Source organism: Solanum stenotomum, chromosome 8 (assembly GCF_019186545.1).
Source record: "Solanum stenotomum isolate F172 chromosome 8, ASM1918654v1, whole genome shotgun sequence".
Lineage (NCBI taxonomy): Eukaryota > Viridiplantae > Streptophyta > Magnoliopsida > Solanales > Solanaceae > Solanum > Solanum stenotomum.
The window spans coordinates 28,047,966-28,072,296 of NC_064289.1; the positions used below are offsets into that span (position 1 = coordinate 28,047,966).

The window sequence follows — 24,331 nt, forward strand, 5'->3', positions numbered from 1 at the left end:
TTTTTATTTATCTTAATTCTATTCTTTAAGATTGGAAATGAGAGATCAAGATCGAGTTTTTACTAGTTTTGAACCATACCCTTTTCGAGTTGTTAACAAGTTTTTAACTCGAAAAGGAGGAGCTGGTAGATGTATAATTTCTCATCTTGCAAAAAGGTTCTTTCTTTTTGCTCAACTTTTCCTGTTATTTCAGTTACTGATATTTGGGATTCAGCCAACTTCAGGTGAAGATTGGGATGGGATAATTATTACTGCAGAAAATTTTCAAGCACTTCAAGCTTTTAAACAAGAATTGGTTGATCCAAAAGGGTTCTTGAAAAGCTGGAATGATAGTGGATTTGGAGCTTGTTCTGGTGGATGGCTTGGTATTAAATGTGCTCAAGGACAAGTTATTGTTATTCAGCTTCCATGGAGAGGTTTAGGTGGAAGAATTACTGAAAGAATTGGACAATTTCAGTCTCTTAGAAAACTTAGCTTACATGATAATGTCATTGGTGGTTCAATTCCTTCTACTTTGGGACTCATACCTAATCTTAGAGGACTTCAACTTTTTAACAATAGGTTATCAGGTTCTATTCCTGCTTCTCTTGGTTTATGCCCTCTTCTTCAAACACTTGATCTCAGCAATAACTCATTCTCTGGTGTAATTCCACCTAGTCTTGTTAATTCAACTAAGCTTTATAGGCTTAATCTTAGCCATAATTCTTTGTCTGGTTCAATTCCCACAAGTCTCACTCAATCTCCCTCACTCATCTTTCTTGGTCTCAAGTATAACAATCTTTCAGGCTCAATACCAGATACTTGGGATGGAAATGGAAATGGAAAAAGACTCTTCCAACTTCAGTCTCTTACACTTGATCACAACTTCTTTTCTGGAAGCATTCCAGCTTCCTTAGGCAAGTTGAATGAACTTGTTGAGCTTTCACTTAGTCATAATCGATTGACTGGAGTTATCCCAAGTCATATTGGGGGACTCTCTAGGCTTACAACACTTGATTTGTCTTATAATGCCATTAATGGAAGCTTGTCTGATAGTTTCTTGAATCTATCCTCACTAGTGGTCTTGAACTTGGAAAGCAACCAACTTGATAACCAAATCCCAGCAGCCATAATAAAATTGCAGAAACTCTCAGTTCTCAACTTGAGGAGTAACCACTTTAGTGGTGATATTCCAGTCACTATAGGAAACATCTCTGCTCTTAGACAACTAGATTTAGCTCATAATAATATAAGTGGAGAAATCCCAGCTTCTTTAGATACTTTACCAAATCTTAGTGCCTTCAATGTCTCATATAATAATCTGTCTGGTCCTGTTCCAACTCATCTCGCACGGGAATTCAACTCGAGTGCCTTTGTGGGTAATCTTCAGCTATGTGGTTACAGTGCATCAACCCCATGTACAATCTCTCCAGTTAGCCCATCCCCCGAAACACCAAAAAAGCAACGTCGTAAGTTAAGTACTAAGGACATAATTCTCATAGCAGGAGGGGCACTTCTCATAATCTTGGCTCTGCTATGTTGCATTCTCCTATGCTGCTTGATCAGGAAAAGATCTGCAGCTGAAGCAGGGAAGGATGGTCAAGGCACGAGTAGGGCGGCTGCAGTAGCCAGAGGTGAAAAGGGTGTTCCACCAACTGCTGGAGAAGTTGAAGCAGCAGGAGGAGGAGATACAGGAGGAAAACTTGTCCATTTTGATGGACCTATTGTGTTCACAGCAGATGATCTTCTTTGTGCAACCGCCGAAATAATGGGAAAGAGCACTTATGGTACGGTGTACAAGGCCACGTTAGAGGATGGCGATCAAGTTGCTGTGAAAAGATTGAGAGAGAAGATCACAAGAGGTCAAAGGGAATTTGAGAGTGAAGTCAATATTCTTGGCAAGATCAGGCATCCAAATCTTTTGGCCCTTAGAGCATATTACATGGGACCTAAAGGAGAGAAACTTCTTGTTTTTGACTACATGCCTAAGGGAAGTTTGGCAACTTTTCTTCATGGTAAGCACAAAATCAGTTTTCCATTTCACTTTGTATTTGTGAGAACTTCAGATTATAAATCTTACTGTTTTTTACAGCTCGCAGTCCTGATACACCAATTGATTGGGCAACAAGGATGAGAATAGCAAAGGGTACAGCAAGGGGATTGCTCTTCCTTCATACAAATGCCAACATCATTCATGGGAATCTTACATCGAGCAATGTTTTACTTGATGACAACACAAATGCAAAGATTGCAGATTATGGTCTTTCGCGCCTAATGACTGCTGCTGCAAATGCAAATGTTATTGCAACTGCTGGAGCACTTGGGTATCGGGCACCTGAACTTTCAAAGCTCAAGAAAGCAAACACAAAGACAGATGTATACAGCCTTGGTGTTATTATACTGGAACTTCTAACTGGGAAGTCACCAGGAGAAGCAATGAATGGTGTGGATTTGCCTCAATGGGTTGCATCAATTGTGAAAGAGGAGTGGACTAATGAGGTATTTGATTTAGAACTAATGAGGGATGCATCCGTTATCGGTGATGAATTATTGAATACCTTGAAATTGGCTTTGCATTGTGTTGATCCATCACCATCAGCTCGACCAGAAGTTCAGCAACTTCTCCAGCAACTAGAAGAAATTAGACCTGAAACAGCTACCAGTTCTGGGGACGATGACGGTGCTGCAGCTCCCTCAGCAAGCGATGATTAGATATTAGATTTCTCATCTAAGTCATTTTTAGGCAGGTGTGTTAGGAGTTAGGTGCCACAATTCTTTCATTCTTGAATTAGGTTGATTAAGAGAGTGAGTTTTGTTCTTCTACTGTCTGTAGATACCCAAGTGTACTATTTTGTTTTGTTATTTTGAGCAGCAATGGAATCCTCTTAATTTCCATAATCTCTGGCCCTAGAGACAGAAAATACACTAAAAACTGCACAAGTAAGAAGTAAACATGCTTGCATGTGTGTGGAGTCAATATTTTCAGGTCATTCTTCTATACAACAACAAACCTAGTGAAATCCCACAAAGTGGAGTCTATTTCGAATAGGTCATTCTTCTATCTAGACTAAAAAAAATTATATCACGTCAAACTGAAGATGATGACTATATTCATTCAGACAGTCTACCATCATAAGAAAAAGATTTCATGAAATTTGTAGGTGTAACATATAAGTTAGTTTGAAGTTTTCAAAGGTTTTTCCTTTTCTTCTTACTCCGAGTGTCGGGCTCATATGTTGGCTGGAACTCAACATATGAGGATCTGGGGGAAGTTTTGTTAAATGAAAATCCCCACAAGTTATCAATTAGAACTCTACGAGGAAAAATATGTTGGATAAAACATCTATGCCTAAGATATGAACATGTCTCTAAGCTTGTATACAAATAAAGTACAATACAAAAGAAAGGGAAAGGGAAAGGGAGCCGGGAGGGGGAATAAAGAAACTAAAAATAGATAAAGAAAGGCAGAAGCCAAAAGCCATTATATACAGCAACTTCTCAGCTACCATGTTTTGCATATCCACTTGTTTCCTCTGCAACCGTCTTCCAAACATTTGCCATCTTTTCTGCATATCCTGCCTGGTAAAATCCAACTTGTTATTTTCTCCTATAAATCTTTTCAAGGGAATAGAAGGAAAAGCTACTCTTGCTGGAAAGGAATATCAATAGTAACATTTCAACTGAAAACAGCAATAGCAGAATGATTCATCCAATTCACAGGTGACATATCTTATCTAAGAAAAGTTTAAAGGTGACATTTAGTTTCATCTATACCCGACCCAAGATTTTAACTTGTCACAAGAAAGTTCAAGCAGTTTGCTCATGTCTGTCCCAGAAATGAATGGATCACAACAATCTGAAGCTAATCATTCTAATACAGATTGCTCAAACCGGAAAGCCAACTACAGCACAAACAAGTAAGAAGGATAGAGGACGGTAAGAAATTTGTTTGAGTTGAGTTGATAATGTATGTTACCCTTCAGTTAAGCACAACACCGGTTACCATGTAATCATTATTATAAGCATACAATGATGCACCCTAAAAACTAAATGATAGCTACTATCATATCGAGAAGAGAGTAATTAGAAATGGCAAAACAAGCCCAGAAGAATAAAGATTCTTTTTTGCTTTGGCCTTTTTTGTCAGGCATTGAACCCCACCCCATGGAGCAGTGTGAAAGTATACTGTTGACTTCCTTAAAGATGATCATTTGACCTGAAGGAAACAAAGCAATGCAGAACAGCACTGCATCAACATTTCACATGATTCCAAGTACAAAATTCCTGATAGTATCACAATATTCCAGGTCTCTAGTTCCTGTGCTCATAGCTTCTGAAACCACAGAAACAGACCCAAGATCCCACATTAACACTTGATTGGTTATCAATCTTCCACTTCCAGCCAACGAACCTAAATGACCAGCACCATTTCAAGCAATTATCAGTCTTAACAGTTCTTAATTTGTAACAACTCAGTTCGTAAGTACTTTAGCCTTTACTCTTCTTGGGACAAGAGTACAGAGCAAACCCACAGAAAACTCTTAAAACTGTGATGTGACACTCAATCCTAGTGTTGGGGTAGCACAAAACACATCACCTATTGTCCATCAGTTATGCATCACTAAACCTTGAGTTAAAAGCAGTTAAAGCTACGTAATATTCCTCATCAATGTTCACTCTTTTCACTGAGAAACGGGAAAGACATTCTATCAATGGACCTAGTCTCAAACCATGTACTGACTTCCCCGTTGAGACACGATATGAGAGGAAAAGAGACGAGGCACCCAAACAATTTCATTCCACAAGGCAATAAAGAAATGACTGAAGATTACAACATGTTCTCAAACCCCTCTATATACGCAGCAATCTCCTTTATCAGCTTCCCCTCGTCATTTACCCATTCAACACAACTTTTCTGTATTCAGCTAGAAAATTAACAAACTCAATTTTTTTTTTTTTTATTTGCACCGGGTGTCCGAGTCTCTTTGAGCCCCGACTAATCCCGGGGGTGCATAGGCCCTCGGCAAGGAGTTTCCCACAAGTGCACCACGGTTAATTCAGGTTTTTACCCAGTCCGATGGCCCTCAGAAATTGTTTGCACCTAGTGGGTTTCGAACTTGAGACCTTGAAAGGGAGCAAACCCCAAGGCTCAAGTCAATTGCCAGCAGGCCAACCCCTGAGGGTTGAAAATTAACAAACTCAATTTGGATATAGTAATGAAATAGGATGGAGTGGGAAGAAGGAAAACGGCCCTCCCTGAGTATGCATGCTGCAGAAGAGGTTAGGGAGGATGCAATTATTATGTCGTAGTCCTTGCTAAAGTAGTTGAAACAAGGATCCTCCCTGTCTCCAAGAGATGTAGTTGTTCATGAAAAGCCTAAGAGAATAAGAGCAAGTCTAAGAAGACTAGAAAACCAATAGTGAAGTCCCAAAACCAGCTTTGTGACAGGAAAAAACATAACATAGCTGATATGTGGCATATTCTGATATCCTACGCAGGGTACTTATTTTCCAATCACTCATCTCTATAGCGGAAAAGTTGCCCCCCTCAGCCTTTTCTGTTCTTTTTTCTTCTCTGGCATTAGATTTTCAGATGAAATCTTACGTCTTCCACTCTAAAATTTCTCTAAGGGAACACAAAGGACAAGCTGATATCTTGCATATTTACTTTTCTTGCACTTGCTAAAACACTTGCAATCTTTGGAAAGTTGGTGGAGAACGGACATTACCCTGACTATACTAGATGGTTAAAAATAGATATAACTAGATTAAGTGTGCTTAACATCTGGAGTTTAAAATGGTCTATAATTTTAGTTGGGCATATTGAAAAAAATCAATTGCCTTTTACGAGCATCACTACTACAAGGGGAAAAATAAAGCATGTTCCTCAGAACAATGCTAAATCAATGATTTCCGAGAAGGCATTTGATGCAACAACACTAGAAGACAAGATACATTTTTTCTCGGTCTAGAAACAAAGATACCTGATTGACAATAAAGCCTCTCAACATTCCCAAGAAGTCATCATGTCGTTCCTTCTCAAATCTCTCAAGCTCATTCTTGTTGTTTTCCTACAAGATTCACCATCAAACAGCTATAATGTCAATCTCATTGAAAATGATGTAGTATTAAAGAAAATGGAAGAGAAGATAAATTAAATATCCTCTATACAGCAGTTATATACTTTCCCAGATCAGAGCCCAATTTAAAAATAATACAGAAGTATCGCCTTCCTAAAATAACCATTATGCAAAATTAAACAAGATGAACTGGTAATACATGCATCGTCACTCTCTTGATTGGAGCGGGAGCCTGGTTGGAGGGGTCTTACATAAAATAACTTCAGCACCTAAATTTGTAAAAAGAAAACTAACGGAAAATCATTTAAGAGCACTGATTTAGCAAGCCTATTACTTCTTGAAACAACATGGACACCAAGGACTAAACATCAGTGACAGTAAAAGGTTGAACAAATACAAAATCATAACAACCTTCTCTTTTGAAAAAAAAAAAAGACTCTAAGAAGCCTCATTCAAATATGACTATCAACTACCTAGTAACATTGAATATAAAATATTTGTTTTATTGTAGCATGATTGCTGATATTAAGTGTCCCACCTTGGTTGAGGAAATAGGTTGTTGTCTCTTTTGGACAATACTCATCTCATGAGCAGCTTAGGCCTAAGGTCAACTTTCTTAACATGGTATCAAAGCCAGAACCATCTTTATTCTTGATTTACCCAATGTTAGGCCCTCGTCATATTATTCACGCATCAGATATCCAGTTGCAAGAGTGCCTAAGGGTGTTAATTGTCCCTCATTGATTGAGGGGATGGGTTAAGTTAGCTCAAAAGCCGTTTTCTTAACAGGGGACATGTTGAATAGTAACTCTATTGCCTCGGGTTACCTACATCACCTACACTGTACATAGTTGGCAGCACCTGATTAATAAACCAGAAATATTGTTCCAACACTAAGGTTCATAAGCTTTAAACGAATCTGCCAGATAAACCTTCTGAGGAAGTAGGTCTGTGATGTCCAATCCTAATCTTAAGCACTCGTAAAGCTATTGTCCTGTCCTACCAGAGCCATAAGAAACCTCACATTATGTTTCACTAATCCAATATGGGTAAAGGAATAGAGCTTTAATAGTCTATAATAGAATCAAGCATGAACACGATCCACTGATATGAAATTCTAGGTTGCCAAATTTAGCTCCTCTTGTGGTGCTCAGAGTAATAAGTTAGAGATGATGTGGACAAGAATATCATGAACTAAATAGCTATGGTCTATTTTTGTCCCAGTCTTGTCTGAAAAAATGGAAGCCAAAAATCTGCAGATCGGAGGCCAGTGCAAATCAACCAGATGAAGCATTTACATTGACTTCCCATTGCAGTCTATGTATCACTTTTTTGCCCTCAATTACTGAATAATCTCTAACGTTGGTTCTTATCTGAGAAAAAAGAAGCCAAAAATCTGCAGATAGGAGGCCAGTGCAAATTAACCAGGTGAAGCATTTTCATTGACTTCCCATTGCAGTCTATGTATCCGAGTTAGCTTGAGCACACCTCAACTAATTCCATAAAATACTTGTTACCTCCCCTAGCACAGGTATCAGGCAACTTTGCCTAGCAAGACTTAGACAGATGGGAAGAAACCACCTAGTGCTTAGAATCTGAGACTTCGTGGCTCTCAACCTACTTCATTGACCACTGGGGCACACCATTGGGTGCAAGCTAATGCTCGTCCTTGTCAACATATCAATAATTGGGCATACATGTAAATAGTCCAATTGTTATTAACTAAACTTGAACTTGGAACTGAGTATAACTAGACCAATTGTTGTTAATTAAGCCTGAACTTGGAACTAAGTAAATTAGTCCAATTGTTGTTAGTGACCAGCACCCAGAAGAATTTAGCCAAAAGACTACATGTCATATTCAAGATTAACAGAAAGATTCTCAATGACTTTGAACACAGTAAAGAGGATTTATTGTTTGAAGAAAAGAGACAATGATGTTGATGATATGGATTGCTCACTAAGTAGTAAAGCAAATGAAGATACAAAAATCAGAAAGCTTACTTAGTTGCAAAACTAACTATTAACATGTGATGTTACCTTGATCCGCTCATACTCCCTCACAGCAGAACTTTTGGCATCTTCAGTAACTCTATGCGTTTCCTTGAGCTCTTCTATTTTGCGAATTCTGGACCTGTCCCCACCAAATATCTTAGATGCAGCAGCTTCAAGTTTTTCGATCCTCGAATTTAGTGATGACAGCTCAGACAACAATGTCTGTACTGTCAAAAGAGCACTTGACCTATCGGAAAATGCATTGTTCACAGCTAACATCACTCCAAGGTATTCATGGAGCTTATCCTGCAACATACCGACACTTGAATGGAAAATAAGCAAATGTAAAGACTACTGTATCAAAAACTTTTCAAAATTAGTAAAGCACAATTAGCTAGGATGTCTCCAAACAGGATATTGTCTGATGAATGTCAGGTAACAAATTTGTCTGATCAAGTATATTGGGTGCATCTTTATGAGTCAGCTTTCATGCTACTAAGAACTTACCAAATGTTTGACAGTTTGTGCATTTAGCTCCCTATATAGTCTGCTTGCCTTAACAGAAGCAGTTGCCACATTCTTCATATCTGCAGCCCTTGTTCTTTGTGAATCATAAACTGCTCGCTCTGTCTCAAACTTTGTTAACTTGACAAAAGCTAGGCCCATTTGGCCCATGGTTTCTCCAATATCCTGCTGAGCTTTTACAAGTGCTTCGGCCTGAAGAAAAATAGGAATAACTGCTCAGTGCAAGTAACAGACAAATACCTTTCTCAGCATAAGACTACTGAATAGCTCAAATGAAGATATTCATGCTCAGTCTAAGAAATTTACTGCATAGAGCACAGACAGTACTTTCATGATGAGTCCCAAGATTATGTGTACTAAAGTAACTAAAGCCACCAAGTGAACTTGCATTTATTAAAACTGAAATTCGTTTAGAGGACCAGTAATAATGTGCATACTGAACAAGCATAAAAGACCAACTTTATGATACTGCTATAATAATCAATTAGATGTGAACATGCCAACTATTTACCGGTCCACATTCTAAAGAAGAACAAGAACAAACAGAAAAAGAAAATGTTTTCCGAAAGATATTAACCTGCTGAGACACATTGCTGAGCTGCTGCTCAAAATCATGCAACTTCTGCTTCTTTTCCACTAATTCCTTATCCTCCTCTACTACAGGTGGCTTCACACCACCCCAATCATTAGACACAGATTGTTTCAACTCCCTAAAGATTCTCAACAGGTCCCTACCTCCCTTGGCAGGCTGAGCCACCTCATTGGCATCCACCATTCCCCCTGCTGTCTCACCAAAGATCTGCTTGGGTAACTGCACTGCCCCATCCAACATCCTGGATGCCACATCTGTTGTCCTCACCAGCGGCAGCTTCCCATTCGCCTCCAAAAACATTCTTAGCTCCTCACTCCTCCTTATCACAGGATGCGCAGCTAATCTCCTCAGGTACTTCTCCAGTGCTGCTCTCCTCTGTTCCAGAAATTCCTGTTTCTGCATCACCTGACTCTCAACAACACTCTTATCCGGCCTTAACGGAATGAAAAAACCTCTATACGACTCAGCTAATCGGTCGGACAAAGTCACCACATCTCTAAACCTCCTCCTCACACTAAATTCAGTTCCATCAAATTCCGGTAAATTTGTCCTGGTAGTAATTAGGTAGGTAACATAAGCAGTCCCCCCAGGAACGAGAGAATTGGACAACTCTTGCTCTTTCTGTGGATCGGAAACGGTAATGGTCAAAAAGTCGTCGGAGGATGGAGGTGAGGAAGGAGAAGCAATAGAGTGATCATGAGCGCCGTTGATTTGAGGAGAGGAGTGATCAGCGTCAAAGGATCTGAAAATAGCCTCAGCGTAAGAAGGAGGTTCGAGGATGGAATTAAAGGAAGAATTAGGGGTTTGACTTTGGTCAGTAGGGATTTCAGCGAAAGGAAGAGATGAGGATGATGAAAGTGGATCTGAGAAAGGATGAGCAGTGCCGTTGGGAGAATCGTCGTCGAGTACCAGAGATTCCATCTCCTCTTTGGATGCATAAAGGTGGGACTCTTGATTCTCATATCCCATCATCTTTACTGCTATATGTCAGTAATGGAAACTCAGAGAGGTGAGAAGGAGATTGAGAAGAGAGTGAAGTTCGCCGGGAAGAAGGAAGAGTTGTTACGGCAAGGGAGATCTAAGTTGTCGACGGTGAGACCGAAGCCTGCCTGCACGATGGCAACTCGAAGCACGTGAACAACATGTGTCGATAACGCATACCAGTTGCACTTGTACTACATTTTAGCCACATTTCCAGTAGGATTAGTTTTGGATTTCGCTTTCTTCTTTTTTTCGATAATAATGTACTACTCCTATTTAATTTGTATTCTTGTTCAATTATAACTCTAATTTCTGTCAAAGAAATAATTAAATAAATTACAATTCTAATCACCTACCTAACCGTTGTACAAGACTCTTAACACTTTGTTTGAATGGTTGTAACTTATTGTTTCATAATGTATCGCATTGTATTGTATCTTACTGTATTGTTTTAATGAATATAACATTTAGATAGATTGTATCGTTCTCCATCGTTACATAATGTTACTTATGCAAATTTTGAATGATAAACATACAAGAAAAATAGTGTATGAGATAGAGTTATTATGAAAAAGGTAAGGTAATGATAAATAGAAATATTAAATAATTAAGACAAAATGAGAAGAAAATATTAAGGTAACGATGCGATCACACCAAATCGATCATTACATAAAATAGATCTTTTCATTTTACCTAATAATGAATGTAATCAATACTATACAATATAATTTAAGTAACAATCAAAACAAATATTGTATTTAAACTAACAATACAAATACAGTACAATCGGTAACAACCGTCCAAACAAGGTGTAATTGTGAGGCATAACACAACATTTGTTCCGGATAATACATAGGATCGGGTCCATTGTCACATCTTTTATGATCATATGTAAATATAATTCATAAATTAGTTTAAAATTAAATAAAATCATGCACACGTTTATCATATTATTTGCCTCTCTAACTTAAATTTATCATAATTTACACGTCATATAATAATACTTTTTTAAGTTGTGCATGTTTAATAAAAAATAAAAGATTATTGGACACATTAAAATTTGATAAAAATATTTTACAGTATACTAAAATACGGTAAAAATAAGGATTGATACAATGCAATGGATCCAATATTTATAATGGATTACAAAGAGAGAAAGTTAGATTGGTAAATAGAATTCGATCGGAAATTCACATGAACATGTTAGTGAATTTAAGGCTAAGAATTTGTTTGGCATTGCTGCTAAAAATTACTTTTTTTTATAAAGTATTTTTTTAACAAAAATAACTTTTCACAAAAGTGTTTTTAAAAAGAAACTTTGTGTTTGGCAAATTTATTCGAAAAATTCTTTTTTTTTTTAATATTAAGATTATTTTATAGAGAGAAACTATTTTAAGCATCTTATACATAAACTTTAATTACATTTTTAATTTAATTATTTAAAATGTACATATTCAAATTTTCGATCAATATTGTTGAAAAATATTGAAAAGATGAATCTTTTTTGTTATTTATTACCTATTTTTTTGAATTCGATCTTAGCTATTATCTTCATTTTTTTTTGTTATAATACTCTAAACTTTAAAAAAAAATTCAAATTAAAATAAAATAATACGTAAATTAAGAAAAGAAAATTTTGTTATTTGTTACTTTTTTTGGGGAGGGTCTAAATCTTTCATTGTTACTTTTTTTTTTAATTCTACACAAATATCGTTGTTACTGTTATTTCTAATTTTGTAAAATAATATGTAAAGTAATATATACAATATAATATGTAATAATAATATAAAACATAAATAAAATTAAAAAAATATTATATAAAAATAAAAAATAAAATTCTTGAATAAAAATCAACCAAACTTATGAGATATGTTAATTAATGGGAAAATGCATAAGTACTCCCCAACCTATGCCCAAAATCTCAGAGACACACTTATACTATATTAAGGTCCTATACCCCCAACTTATTTTATAAATAATTTTCTACCCCTTTTCGGCTTACGTGACACTATCTTGTGGGCCCAGCGCGTGTTGACAGTTTTTTCAAGCTATCTGATTGATAGTGTCACGTAGGCCAAAAGGGGGTAGCAAATTTTTATAAAATAAGTTTGGGGGGTAATAGGACCTTAGTATAGTATAAGTGTGTCTCTGGAATTTCGGGCATAAGTTGGGGGTACTTATGCATTTTCCCTTAATTAATTAATAAGGATATTACATATGTAAGGGATATTTAGTCTTAAAAAATTAATTTTCTAATTCTGCTTCTGCCTTTTTTTAAATCAGAAATTTTTAGTTTCTTCTCAACAGCATTAAAACTGCTTCTGCTTCCATTTAAAGCAGTTTTAAGATTTTACCAAATACTTATTTCTCAAAATAAGTACTCTCATTTTTTTATATAAAAAAAATACTTTTAATTTTTCAACAGTAATGTCAAACAGGCTCTAACTCATACATGCATCTGACAATATAAAAAATGTGAATGAGCAATCTGTAATATTTATCAAAAACTATGACACGGTATGCTGAATCACTTCTAAAAATTCTAAACTCCAACATCATTTGTAAGGAATTTTCAAACTTCAATAAATTGTGTCCAAATTTTATTTGTTATCAAATTTTCATTTTCGCATTACATCTCAAAAGACAATTTTAAATGTTGGTCCAAAAACGATCAAGTCCAATTCAATTTTAACTTTTATACCTATTAAAAATCTCCCGAAAGTATTTTAAGTCCAATGTTAAAATGATTATCATGTTAAAAATTGTGCAAAAAAAAGTATTCCATCTGTAAAAGAAATAGAACTTATATTGAATGGTGTGTATTCAGAACTGGTTACATAGTAAATTTGAACTTTTAGTAGTGCATGAATGGTGTGTATTGTCAGATTCGACTTTTCGTCCCTTTTTTTGGAATCTTTTCAGCAAAGATACATTACATAAAATAGAGATTACTGTAAATGTAATGTATTCGAACATTGAAACTACTATCAAAAGGCTAGATTAAATATCAAAATAAAGTATATACATTTAAAATATGTACCTTAATGTAGAGTTGGACGAGATAATACAAATCCAACATTTTTTATCCCTTTAGGAGGGGAGGGGTCCACAGTAAATTTAGAAATCGAAGGTGCATTTATCTTCGACTTTGACTTTTCCATACTCAATTTTTTCGTTAATAATGGATCATGCCTTTTTTGGATCTATTTCCAGAGTTTAATTGGGTAATACCAATACTAAATGAATGAGCATAATCCATATGTATCAGGAAAAAAAGGGTAAAAACAAAAAATTGAAAAATTGACAATGGAGAATACGAAAAGTACCTATTCAGTGGTTTGAATTTGATTGACCGGAGAGAGAATCCGTTTGAAATTCAAATTGAGATGAAAATTGTAAAGATTGTGGAGTGAAATTAGGGAGAGATTAAAGGAGTGAAAAAAAAGAAGGAAACGTTGGTTAATGATGGGATACTTATGTATACGGCTGACTAGAGATTTGAGAAAAAATAAGGGATTTTGAAAATATTTTGAAATGGTAGGGAATAATGAAAATTATGGAAAATAAAGGTGGGTATATAGGTAATTTATCCTAAAATTTATACATATAAAAAAGTTCACAAGAGAATCTTCTAAAGAACCCATGCTAAATTTATCATCTAGTTGAAGGCTTGGTTAAGTTCCCGAAGCTTTTGGATGAGTTTCGTGTCCTTATTTGAAAGTTTGGAGATTCTTAAGTTAAAGTTGATTTTGTTCAACAAGTGACCTTGTTTGGGTGTTTTGATGATTTTATTGAGTCCAAAAGATTATTTCCAAGCTAGAAACATATTTGGTTTGTGTTCGGAAAGTTCCGGATGAGTTTTGGGTAAGTTCCTAAGCTTTTTGGGTGCCGTGATGTTGTTTCAGCAATTTGTGTCAACTAAAACATTAGTTATTAGTTACAAAGATCGAAAAATTATTCTGAAACTTCCAAAATTTTGAGCATGAATTATAGGGCTAATCTGCAAAGTTTGGTGCATTTTCACTAAGTTGAGATTGGCTTTTATCGTGATACATGAAATAATTGTTTACCGATAAAAATGATATTTGACTGGAAAAACAAGCACTAAACTGAATTTCGATTAAACGAGCAGATCCGTATCATTATTTAAGACGTTTAGAAAAAGAATTGGATCATTTCTCTATCGTGTGAGGAAGTTACAACCTTTTTAGTTAAATTTTAAGTTGTTGGTGCGCTCGTATAAATACCGTTGTACATGTATTTAATTTCAACCTGTGTTCATTTGGTAATTTGAGCATATTGGGAGTTCTAGAGCTCGAAATGGAGTGATTCTTGCGGCACTCTTTTCGATTTAATATAGGGGTTAGTGTCCAATCCTTATTTTGACATTTTCTCATGATTTCTTCATTTGGTCTTCTTTCCTTATTTGTGTACTTCTTTGGAGAAATTAATGTTTTATCAATTTGGACTCAGTTTTAATGAAAAATGTATATTTAGGATCCCAAAGTAAACTGGATTTTGCATAAACTTGGTGATTCATCAATTATTTTCGTCATAGTAACCACGTATAAGCTTAAGAATTTGAGTTTTTCCTCGGTAAAATTAAAATTTGATAAATTAAGGATTTCAAGGTCGATTTTAACTCCACTTTTTTATTTTATTTTATGAAATTTCATATCTTAACTTCCCTAAGCATGGGTAAGATATTTTCAAGAAATATTTTAGATTTGAGTCGGATTTTCAGACCCGACTATTGAAAGGTTTTATGATGAACTTGTGTTTTAAGTAAATTAAAGTTTTGAGCATGATTTTAACTCGTTTTTCAATGAGATTTTCACCATTGAATTTCAAAACCTTTGCTTAATGTGATTTTATACAAATTTCTAGAATTATCTCTTATTTTTGGAAATGGATTTTTGGGTCAATTTGTCTTGATTCTCAAAATCATTGATATAGATGTTATTAGTTTCGAAATCTTATTGGGGTTACTTATTTGATTAGATTACATTGATTTGGAGACTCAAAGAAGGGGGGAAAGCTCAAGTTCCAGAGTGATTGTGTGATTTTCTCAAGGCAAGTGAACTTCTAAACCTTGTTAAAGCTTGTGAAATCTTGAACTCTCTTTGTTGTATGTGTTGAGGAGTAAGGTGATGGGTTAATCGCTCAAATTGATTAACCTTAATGATAAAGACGGGGTTAGTGAAAAAAGCAATATCATGATATTGATGTGTTATTGTTGAAACACTATGATGAGGTTGTTCCATGATATTGTGAACTGTATGATATGATCAATGATTGAGGTGATGATATTGATATGTTATTGTTGAACTATAGTGAATAATTAAGTTGATGATATCGACGTGTTATTGTTGGAACACTATGATTGAGTTGTTTCGAATTGTGAATCAATATTGAAAATATTATCTCATCAATTGTTGTGTGCATATGCCTATTTGCATTGGTTCTAAAACACTGTGATGAGTTCTATTATGATGATGATGTCAAAGGAAAATGGTTATGATAATGTCGAAGGAAAATGATTCCGACGAGTAAATTACGCCGAAGGAAAATGATTTCGGCAAGTGACATATGTCGAAAGAAAATGATCCCAGAGAGTGAAATATGTCGAAACAAAATGATTTCGGTGAGTGAAATATGCCAAAAGGAAATGGTTCCGACAGTTACATGAACCTTGCGTGTTCCCCATGAATTTCGATCTGAGATTAAACAGATGTGTATCATAGGAAAGACATGATATTGACGTCATTGCGTTGCACTTCATTGAGTATGATTGAGTAGAATTTCTGATTCTATATTGTTGAGGCTTTGATTGGGAAATACTGTGATAATGTATAATTGTGTTGAGATGATGGAACTACTCTTTTGTGCTTTGTGTTGTGGAGTGAAAATTGTTGGTAAACTTTGATTGTTGAACTGGATACTTAATTGTTATTGATCAATAACTGTAAGGTATTGTTGTTGAAGTGTGTGCTACTTGAAAATATGAATTGTTAGATTGGGTTGATTTCTATGTAGGTTGTAATTGTGACGGTTCGGTTGAGATGAAATGAGTTCTTGTTTTCTAGCTTTTTACCTTATTTTAGTGGGTTACTTGCTGAGAACTGTGTTGTTGGTACTTACTCCTTACTTCTACACTTGTGTAGGTTCTGAGCCCGAATTCGTGTGATTGCTCTTCTTCTATCTTATATCTAAGGCTTTTCTGTGGAAACTTGAGAGGTAGTTGTTTGTCACATCGGTAAACCATCTTGTTCCTTATTTATGTACGTTCTTGTTCTATCCTAGAAACAAAGACATTGAAGTTTGGACTTCTTTCAATTCAGTTATAATACATTAGTGGCTTGTACACGTGACAATCAAATTTTAGGGGTTTTATGACTTTGACTAAGTTATCTGCATTTATAGTATTAATAGTTTACTTTCCGCATTTCTATCGCTATGTTTTGATTTTAGGCTTGGTGGGATAAGACGAGTCTTATCACACCCATTTTTGGATCATGACAATATACAATTAAATAGAACTAACTCGTAGGTCAACTCTCATCTAAAGAAAAGAAGAAGTGACATATATATACTAGTTATCACAAAATAAATTAAAAGTGGTTCCTCAATATATACCTTCAAAAGAGAAACAATGTCACAATTCAAATCTGACACTTAGACCGCGATAAGGCACCTGACGAGTTATGTCCATATCCTCTCCCGATGAACAACAAAGAAAATGATTGAAAATTTAAATTTCTGATAATTTGGGTAACAGTAAGAAAAAGAAACTGATTAGGAGAGAATCAAGGAATGCAATATCCTGTTAGTTAGAGTTTAATTTATGACAAATATAAATGATTATTAAATTCATTATTAATTAAATTATTATTTTCTCTTTTTTTTTTAAAGATATGAAATTTGTTAGGGATTATTAAGATTCTAATGTTACAACTTGAAAATGTAAGAATCCTATTAGGACTGATAGTATCAAGTCTTAAATATGTCATTTATTCAATTTTCTCATTATATCAAGTAGCACTCTCTCTAGTCCATAGAGTAAGTGAATTATTGGGCTATGTTACATCTCTTAAAGAAAAAAAATGTAAGGAAAAAAAAAATTAAAGGCTTTTCACTACTATCTTTTCGATTATTTTCAAATTATTCTTGTAAAAGTGTATTGTAGTTAAGAACCTCATTAAATAGAGGATAGATATAAGAAAAAATCTCAACAATCTTCTTAAATTTAGAATACTTTACTCATTTTGAACTATGAAAAAAAAATCTGAAGACTTCACTTAATATAAATTAGATGGAGTATTGCTCAAGAAATTGAAAAGGTAGTGTAGACAATAAAATTCGCGTCGAGAAAACAATAATCAAGAACGGAAAATTATAGCAACAATCGTATTTATTATTTCAAAGTGCGAGTGTTACAATCTCTATGATTCCTCTGAATTCGCCTTTTCAAATATAAATTCAAGGGCTTTAAAGCTTGATCTTGAATCTTCGATGAATTTGAACTTTGAACTTTATCTTGATCTTGACTTTTGCTTGAATTCAAGGGCTTCGAGCTTGTTCTTGAATCTGATGGTCTTGATCTTGATCGTTCTTGAACTTGAATGCTTGAGTTCTTAAACTCGTAACTTATATAGAATTTTATGGCGTTTGTACCATGAATTTTCTCTAACTTCTTGTTTTAGAATTTTCTGTCCCTTTTCTGAACTATGAGGACCCCTATTTATAGTTTTAGAATAGAGGAGTTGCGATTGGAACAGGATTCCCTTCGGCCAATCAAATTTAAGTGACATGACATATGGACTTTATGGAGCGGGCTTGTCATCTTTGATACATGTCATGATCCTATTGGCTTCTTGCTTGACTTGGCATGCCACGTCATTTACCCACGTGACACCAAAATGGGCCTCTAGGATAAGATGAATTTGGGCTTAACAAATTGGGCTCATCTATTTTAGCCCAAATCAATTAAATTCATATTTATTGGACTTAAATAATTAGCCCAATTATATTAATCCATGACATTTATTTGGACTAATATATTTATGAATTTAATATAATTCAAATCATTTTATAAGTTTATATTTAATAAATTCTAAATGATTACAAATGCCCCTGCTTCAAGTCTTGTCAAATATGTTAACTTTTGAAGACTAGGCTTGAAGTATTAATTACACGATAATTATATACCATTATTTTTAGTGTATATACTCCAACGTGATTGGAGTGGAGAAATGGCATTCCAATGTCATATTCTACCAACTTCCAACCATCCTTAGCCAATATGGGCAATTGGATGCTTGTTTTACCAATTAACAATTCAATTGTAACACGGAAAAGGGTTCTATCCGTTTCTTTTTTTAAAAAAAAAATCTTTTACTGCCATAATAACATTCTTCCTTAGGAATTTTAGCAGAAAAGAGGAGTTGTAATTGATATAAAATAAGGATACTTCCACCGTCATTAATAACATCTAAAAAAAAATTAGAGTCATACTTAGTGTGGAATATATATTCTCCCACCGATCCTATACAAATAATATTTTTGAATTCTATTAGGATTCAAATTTGTATTGGATACTAATTGGAGTCTCAATTCTTATTCCACTAGGAGTTAAACCCCTATTTTTGAAATTTATAAATAGCCCTCACGTCTCCATATTCTCTGAACACATTTAGAGATCGTGAGATCCATCTTCTCAACAGAGAGATTCTTGTGCTAAGGTAATTTATTTATTTTATACTCTTTTTTTTGTCTTTCTTTTCAGAGACAAACATAAACAATATTTGTATTATGCGGAGGCTAAACAATGGAGAGCTTTATCACAACACAAGAGTTTGATCTTGAGGTGTGAAGGGATGTGTTTAACGTCCCCGCCTTGAAGATCACTAACTTGAGGCTGTACTAGAATATTGTGTTTAACGTCCCCGTCTTGAAAAAAAATACTACTCTCAAGGCGTTACAAGGTCCTGAATACTTAAGCATAAGGTGTGAAGGGATGTGTTTAACGTCTCTGCCTTGAAGATCATCGACTTGAGGCTTTACTAGAATACTGTGTTTAACGTCCCCGCCTTGAAAAAATACTACTCTCAAGGCGTTACAAGGTCCCGAATACTTAACCAACTTGAGGCTTTACTAGAATACTGTGTTTAACGTCCCCGCCTTGAAAAAAAATACTACTCTCAAGGCGTTACAAGGTCCCGAATACTTAACCAACTTGAGGCTTTACTAGAATATTGTGTTTAACATCCCCGCTTTGAAAAAAATACTACTCTCAAGGCGTTACAAGGTCCCGAATACTTAACCAACTTGAGCCTTAACTAGAATATTGTGTTTAACGTCCCCGCCTTGAAAAAAATACTACTCTCAAGGTGTTACAAGGTCCCGAATACTTAACCAACTTGAGGCTTTACTAGAATAATGTGTTTAACGTCCCCGCCTTGAAAAAAAATACTACTCTCAAGGCGTTACAAGGTCCCGAATACTTAAGCATAAGGTGTGAAGGGATGCGTTTAATGTCCCCGCCTTGAAGATCACTAACTTGAGGCTTTTTCAAGATCCCTAATGCTTAAATTATTCACCCCTTCTTAACTACCCTTTTTTTCAAGTTTTATCTTCTTTCGTGCATCAGCATAAGTAAATATTAACAATTTTTTTTGCAGTTTGAACAATGGTTTTCTTCAAGGATTATACTTGCCCATCTTCTCAACTCAAATATCTCATCATTGGAACAGAGGGTAGTACGGTGGAGACTAAGTTTTTGGTCCAGGATTCTTTTGTTGGTCGTTATGTTGATCCATGACCACAATTGAGGAACACTCTTCATATGAGAAGTTGGACATCTGAATACGATCACAAATCTAATAAAGCCTCAAAAGCGTGGTATCTCGAGAAACCAAATCCTCAATGTACAAACATCGCGAGCACTCTTTCAAATTTAGATCACCGCATGATTCTAGAGAAACTACGTTGGGGAGACAACATTGTGCTTGAAGGTGAATATCACTGCATTCCGGGATACTGGAATGGACAGAAGATGTCTTAATAAAAAATGGGCAAATTCTAAACAATGTTTGTATTTCTGATGCTGTATTTGCTTCTCTTTTTACTTATGATCGGAACTCCAATATTATACAAGCCTCAAACAAATACATTACTTACATCTACCGGAGAAACATCCATATCTCTTTGGGACTTGCATATTCTAGGTGGTTTGCCAATTAGCAAAGTCCTTTACGAAAAAGTGATACCTAACTCCACGGAACTTACAGGTTTTGATGACAAGAGGGAAAGATTTCTTCCTCGAACTTGTGAGTGTATGTTTGCTTCCTTTCATCGTCTTAAAGAGGAAAATAATGGTAATATGAGGGTCTCTTTTAATGAATGGATACAATTTTGGTGCAAGAAAGATCTCAAATATGAGCTAGCTCCCCCAAGGAAAAAGAAGAAATCTCGACGTCTGTCATCTACTCATAATCCAACAGGTGAGATACCTACTAAGATAAACACATGGTCAAGTACTCAAGAGATGGTATTTTCTAAGCTTGGAGCGAAACACAAAAAATATGAGACTTATCTGACGACCTTTTTGTCATGTTGGTTATGTGCCTTTGTATTTTCGTCTGAAGAAGGGAATCTCATTCGGCCTGAAACTTTCAAGATAACAAGCTTAATGGCGAGCGGTAAAAGGGTTAGCCTTGCGGTTCCGGTCTTAGCAAGCATATATCATGGCTTAAATAAAATTTCAAATTCTTCACAGTTAGACCATATAAGAGTCTGTTTTCCCATCCACTATGTTTATGGTTGGCTTGCTTATTATCTCAAGACACACTATCCGCTTACTAGTGGACCTTCTCTTCCACGAATGGTGGTATATTCTTGGGAAGGTGCTGCAAAACATTTTGACAAAGATGAGGCAAGAAAGCGTGTTCATCGGGGGGAAAACATTGTATGGAATGCAACCATGCTTAGTAGGCCTCACCCAACTTATTATATTGATGATAGAAAAGCACCACAGTTGGAGCTAGCTTATTTTACGAGCCTTCGTTTTAATTATCTTCCATTGAGGAGGAGAGGTTCATTTGTCATTGACCCCTATAGTCTGCATCGATTTAGTTGCCAATTTGGTTTTCATCAAGATATCCTGGCTATTTAGAAAATGATATTTGTGCTGAGTCGCTCGATGAATGCCTTAGATATTAGCGCATTTGCATATCACGAACTATGTCTAAAGCGACATTTCCTCCTGCGATAACTTCCGCAAAGAATCTTTATACTACCCAATATTCATCTTGGTGGGAGAGATCGTATGGAATGGTTCTTGAGGATAATTTGGATGTTATGGTGGAGAAAGTTGGGTCAGAATTTGTTACCCTTTTAGAAGACAAAAGTCAAGATATCGAGAAGACACTTTCAAAAGTCAAGACACCACTTGCTCCCCAACATCAAAGTAAGAAGCTTAACTCCTCTAAGGTATCTAAGAAAGTAGTAGTTTATACTTCTACTGATAAAGATAAATGTCCCCAATTTCTCTTCTCTAGTGAACGGGCCCTTCAAGAAACAAGCAAAACTAGCAAGGATCGATGTTGGAAGAGGTAAAGGGTTGAACCATCCGGGGCTGAAGTTGTTGATTTAAGAGTCGTAGAAGTTCAAAGTGTCGATAGTCCTTCAAGATTAATGACGATTCAGAGTGACAAGGTTTCCTTTTTTTTTTTTGAATAACATGATTTTGCTAACCCACCCTTTTCACTTGTAGGTTAACGCTGCCGGACATCCACTAGAATCGCCACATGAGAGGCCACAAGTTAGCGATGAGTGTACTGCAATATCAAGACCTAAGGCAAAATCAATTTCAAATATTGAGCAAGAGCAAAAAACTTCATCTACTTCTCGTGCCCAAACTTTAAAAGGGTTGACTCCTAATTCAAATGAGCTTTCCCGAGTTCTTCCAAAGAGTAATGGAGCTATGTTTGTCTTCGAAGGAAAAGGTGTTGTGTTCAACCATAAAAGGAAGTACATCTTGGGTCTTTGGGAAGAGATTTGTGGAAAATTTCCAAAACTTCTCTAGACAATATTTCATCTTACAAAGACGATATTTGTGAGATTTTCAAAGAGACGAGTGAGATGAATTTATTAGATCTTTCACCATTGAAGAGCTTGGTAGATTCTCTTTTTGATCATGCTACTTCTTATGATCAAGAACATTCNGGGAAGAGATTTGTGGAAAATTTCCAGAACTTCTCTAGACAATATTTCATCTTACAAAGACGATATTTGTGAGATTTTCAAGGAGATGAGTGAGATGAATTTATTAGATCTTTCACCATTGAAAAGCTTGGTAGATTCTCTTTTTGATCATGCTACTTCTTATGATCAAGAACATTCTAATTTTATTGACAAGGCGCACGAAAATAAGAAGATGGAGTTGCTTTCCAATGCCAAAGAATGTCTCGAATTGTTCAAAGTAGAAGAGGGTGAGAAGGCAAAACATGTTTCTTTTAACAAGAAATCACTAAAGAAGGTTAAGCGGAAGCTAGCAACTTTACAAGGAGAGCGAGAGGGACTTGAAGCTGTTTTAGAAGCTGCTAAGAAGAAGGTTGAAGAGGTTTTAGCTACAGAAGATGAGATATCCTCGTATGAAAATATGAGTTTATTAACGCTTGAAGATTCAATTCGTTTGGAATAGAAAAGAGTGCTTGGAGGCTAGTCGTCAAGATTTGACTAACTACAAGTTACGCTTAGATTAGGCTTTTTCTTTGTGTTTCCCTTTTTTTTTGTTTTCTTTAGCATTTGATTGATGTTCTAGACAATTTTATAGTAATGAAGTTCTTCCTCTCTTTTTTTATATCATGCATTTTTATTGCATAATCCAATTTGAATTTGCTTTTTAATTCTTGATTGCAAGTTTTTAGTAATTCAAAGGCATTCCATATTTTGCATGCCAATAAGAATGAATATAGTGCAAGTTCAACTTTTTTAAGTTTGCACATTCAAACTTGACTTATGAATTTTGTGGAATTTAATTCTTCAATTCGCAACAAGTTTTACGGCCTTAACTTGTAAATTCATAGAATTCAAAGACGTTGACTTGCAGCTTGGTTGATTTAAGAGTCTAACATGCAAACTTGTAGGACTTATCTTATTATTTTGTAGGATTTGAAGAATTCAACTTGTATACATGAAGGGTTTGAAGACTTCAAGCTTGTATACTTGTTTGAATTTAAAGACTTCAAGCTTACTGTCAAAGAAGCTCATATTTTATAAGGGTTTGCCCTCATCTATTGACCAATCAATATTTTGTACAAGTCTAAAGTTTGATGAGACAAAAGATAAAACAAAATACTTATTGCTTTGACTTTCATGTGACAGATTAAGTGGGAACATATGGTTTTTTGACACTCATGCAACTGAACTTAGGATATATTCTAAGCGCCTACGTACCTCAGTAAAGAGGATCAAGTCACAACGTAGTTTTGGGGGATTGAGTGATTTTTTATTATTATTTTTTTTATTGTGCCGTACACAGTTTATACTCTTGCGGGCCAAGAGTGACATGCAGTTTAGGCTCGTACCTTAGGGAGCATCATCTTACTTCAAGGGTAGTACCTCTTTAGGAATTTTGCATTAATAGGACTGATCCTTACGCCATCTGCATCAATAAGCCTGTAAGCACCATGTGAATATGCTTCTTGTACAACATACGGTCCATCCCACTTTGAGGTAAATTTTTCCCCATACTTGTGCGAAGTAATGATGGGTCTTCTTATTGTGAGAACTTGGTCTCCAACTTGGAAACACCTCAAGCGAACTTTCTTATTGAAAGCACGAGATAGATGAGCTTGATAACATTCAAGGTTTTATTGGGCTTCTAGCCTCTTTTCGTCAAGTGCTTCTAACTCAGCAAGACGCAGTCGAGCATTTTCTTCTTCAGTGAGCCCTTCTTGATTAGCAAGTCTTAAGGAAGGTATTTGACGCTCGAGTGGCAGGACTGCTTCAACTCCGAAAGCAAGTGAATATGGTGTTGCTTGAGTTGGTGTGCGGTATGTTGTCCTATATGCCCACAAAGCTTCTTCCATTCTTTCATGCCAATCCCGTTTGGACTTGGGGACAACTTTCTTCAGGAGGTTGCATGGAGTCTTATTGAATGCTTTAGCAAGACCATT

At 35.5% G+C, this 24,331-nt stretch overlaps 2 protein-coding genes and 1 pseudogene across 2 annotated transcripts; 2 read left to right on the forward strand and 1 right to left on the reverse strand.

The window, feature by feature from the left end:
* On the forward strand, window positions 1-2,866 carry LOC125875142 (probably inactive leucine-rich repeat receptor-like protein kinase IMK2). The gene is made up of 2 exons (XM_049556234.1): window positions 1-1,994; window positions 2,072-2,866. The coding sequence occupies exons 1-2, from the start codon at window positions 38-40 to the stop codon at window positions 2,689-2,691; spliced, it is 2,577 nt and encodes an 858-aa protein (XP_049412191.1). The 5' UTR covers window positions 1-37; the 3' UTR covers window positions 2,692-2,866.
* Window positions 2,867-3,234: 368 nt separating this feature from the next.
* LOC125872356 (sorting nexin 2A-like) lies at window positions 3,235-10,371 on the reverse strand. Its single transcript, XM_049553071.1, has 5 exons — window positions 9,156-10,371; window positions 8,561-8,770; window positions 8,099-8,359; window positions 5,964-6,050; window positions 3,235-3,558 (listed from the first exon to the last, which is right to left on the reverse strand). The coding sequence occupies exons 1-5, from the start codon at window positions 10,140-10,142 to the stop codon at window positions 3,478-3,480; spliced, it is 1,626 nt and encodes a 541-aa protein (XP_049409028.1). The 5' UTR covers window positions 10,143-10,371; the 3' UTR covers window positions 3,235-3,477.
* Window positions 10,372-21,392: 11,021 nt separating this feature from the next.
* LOC125873677 (uncharacterized) lies at window positions 21,393-22,236 on the forward strand (annotated as a pseudogene).
* Window positions 22,237-24,331: the final 2,095 nt, after the last annotated feature.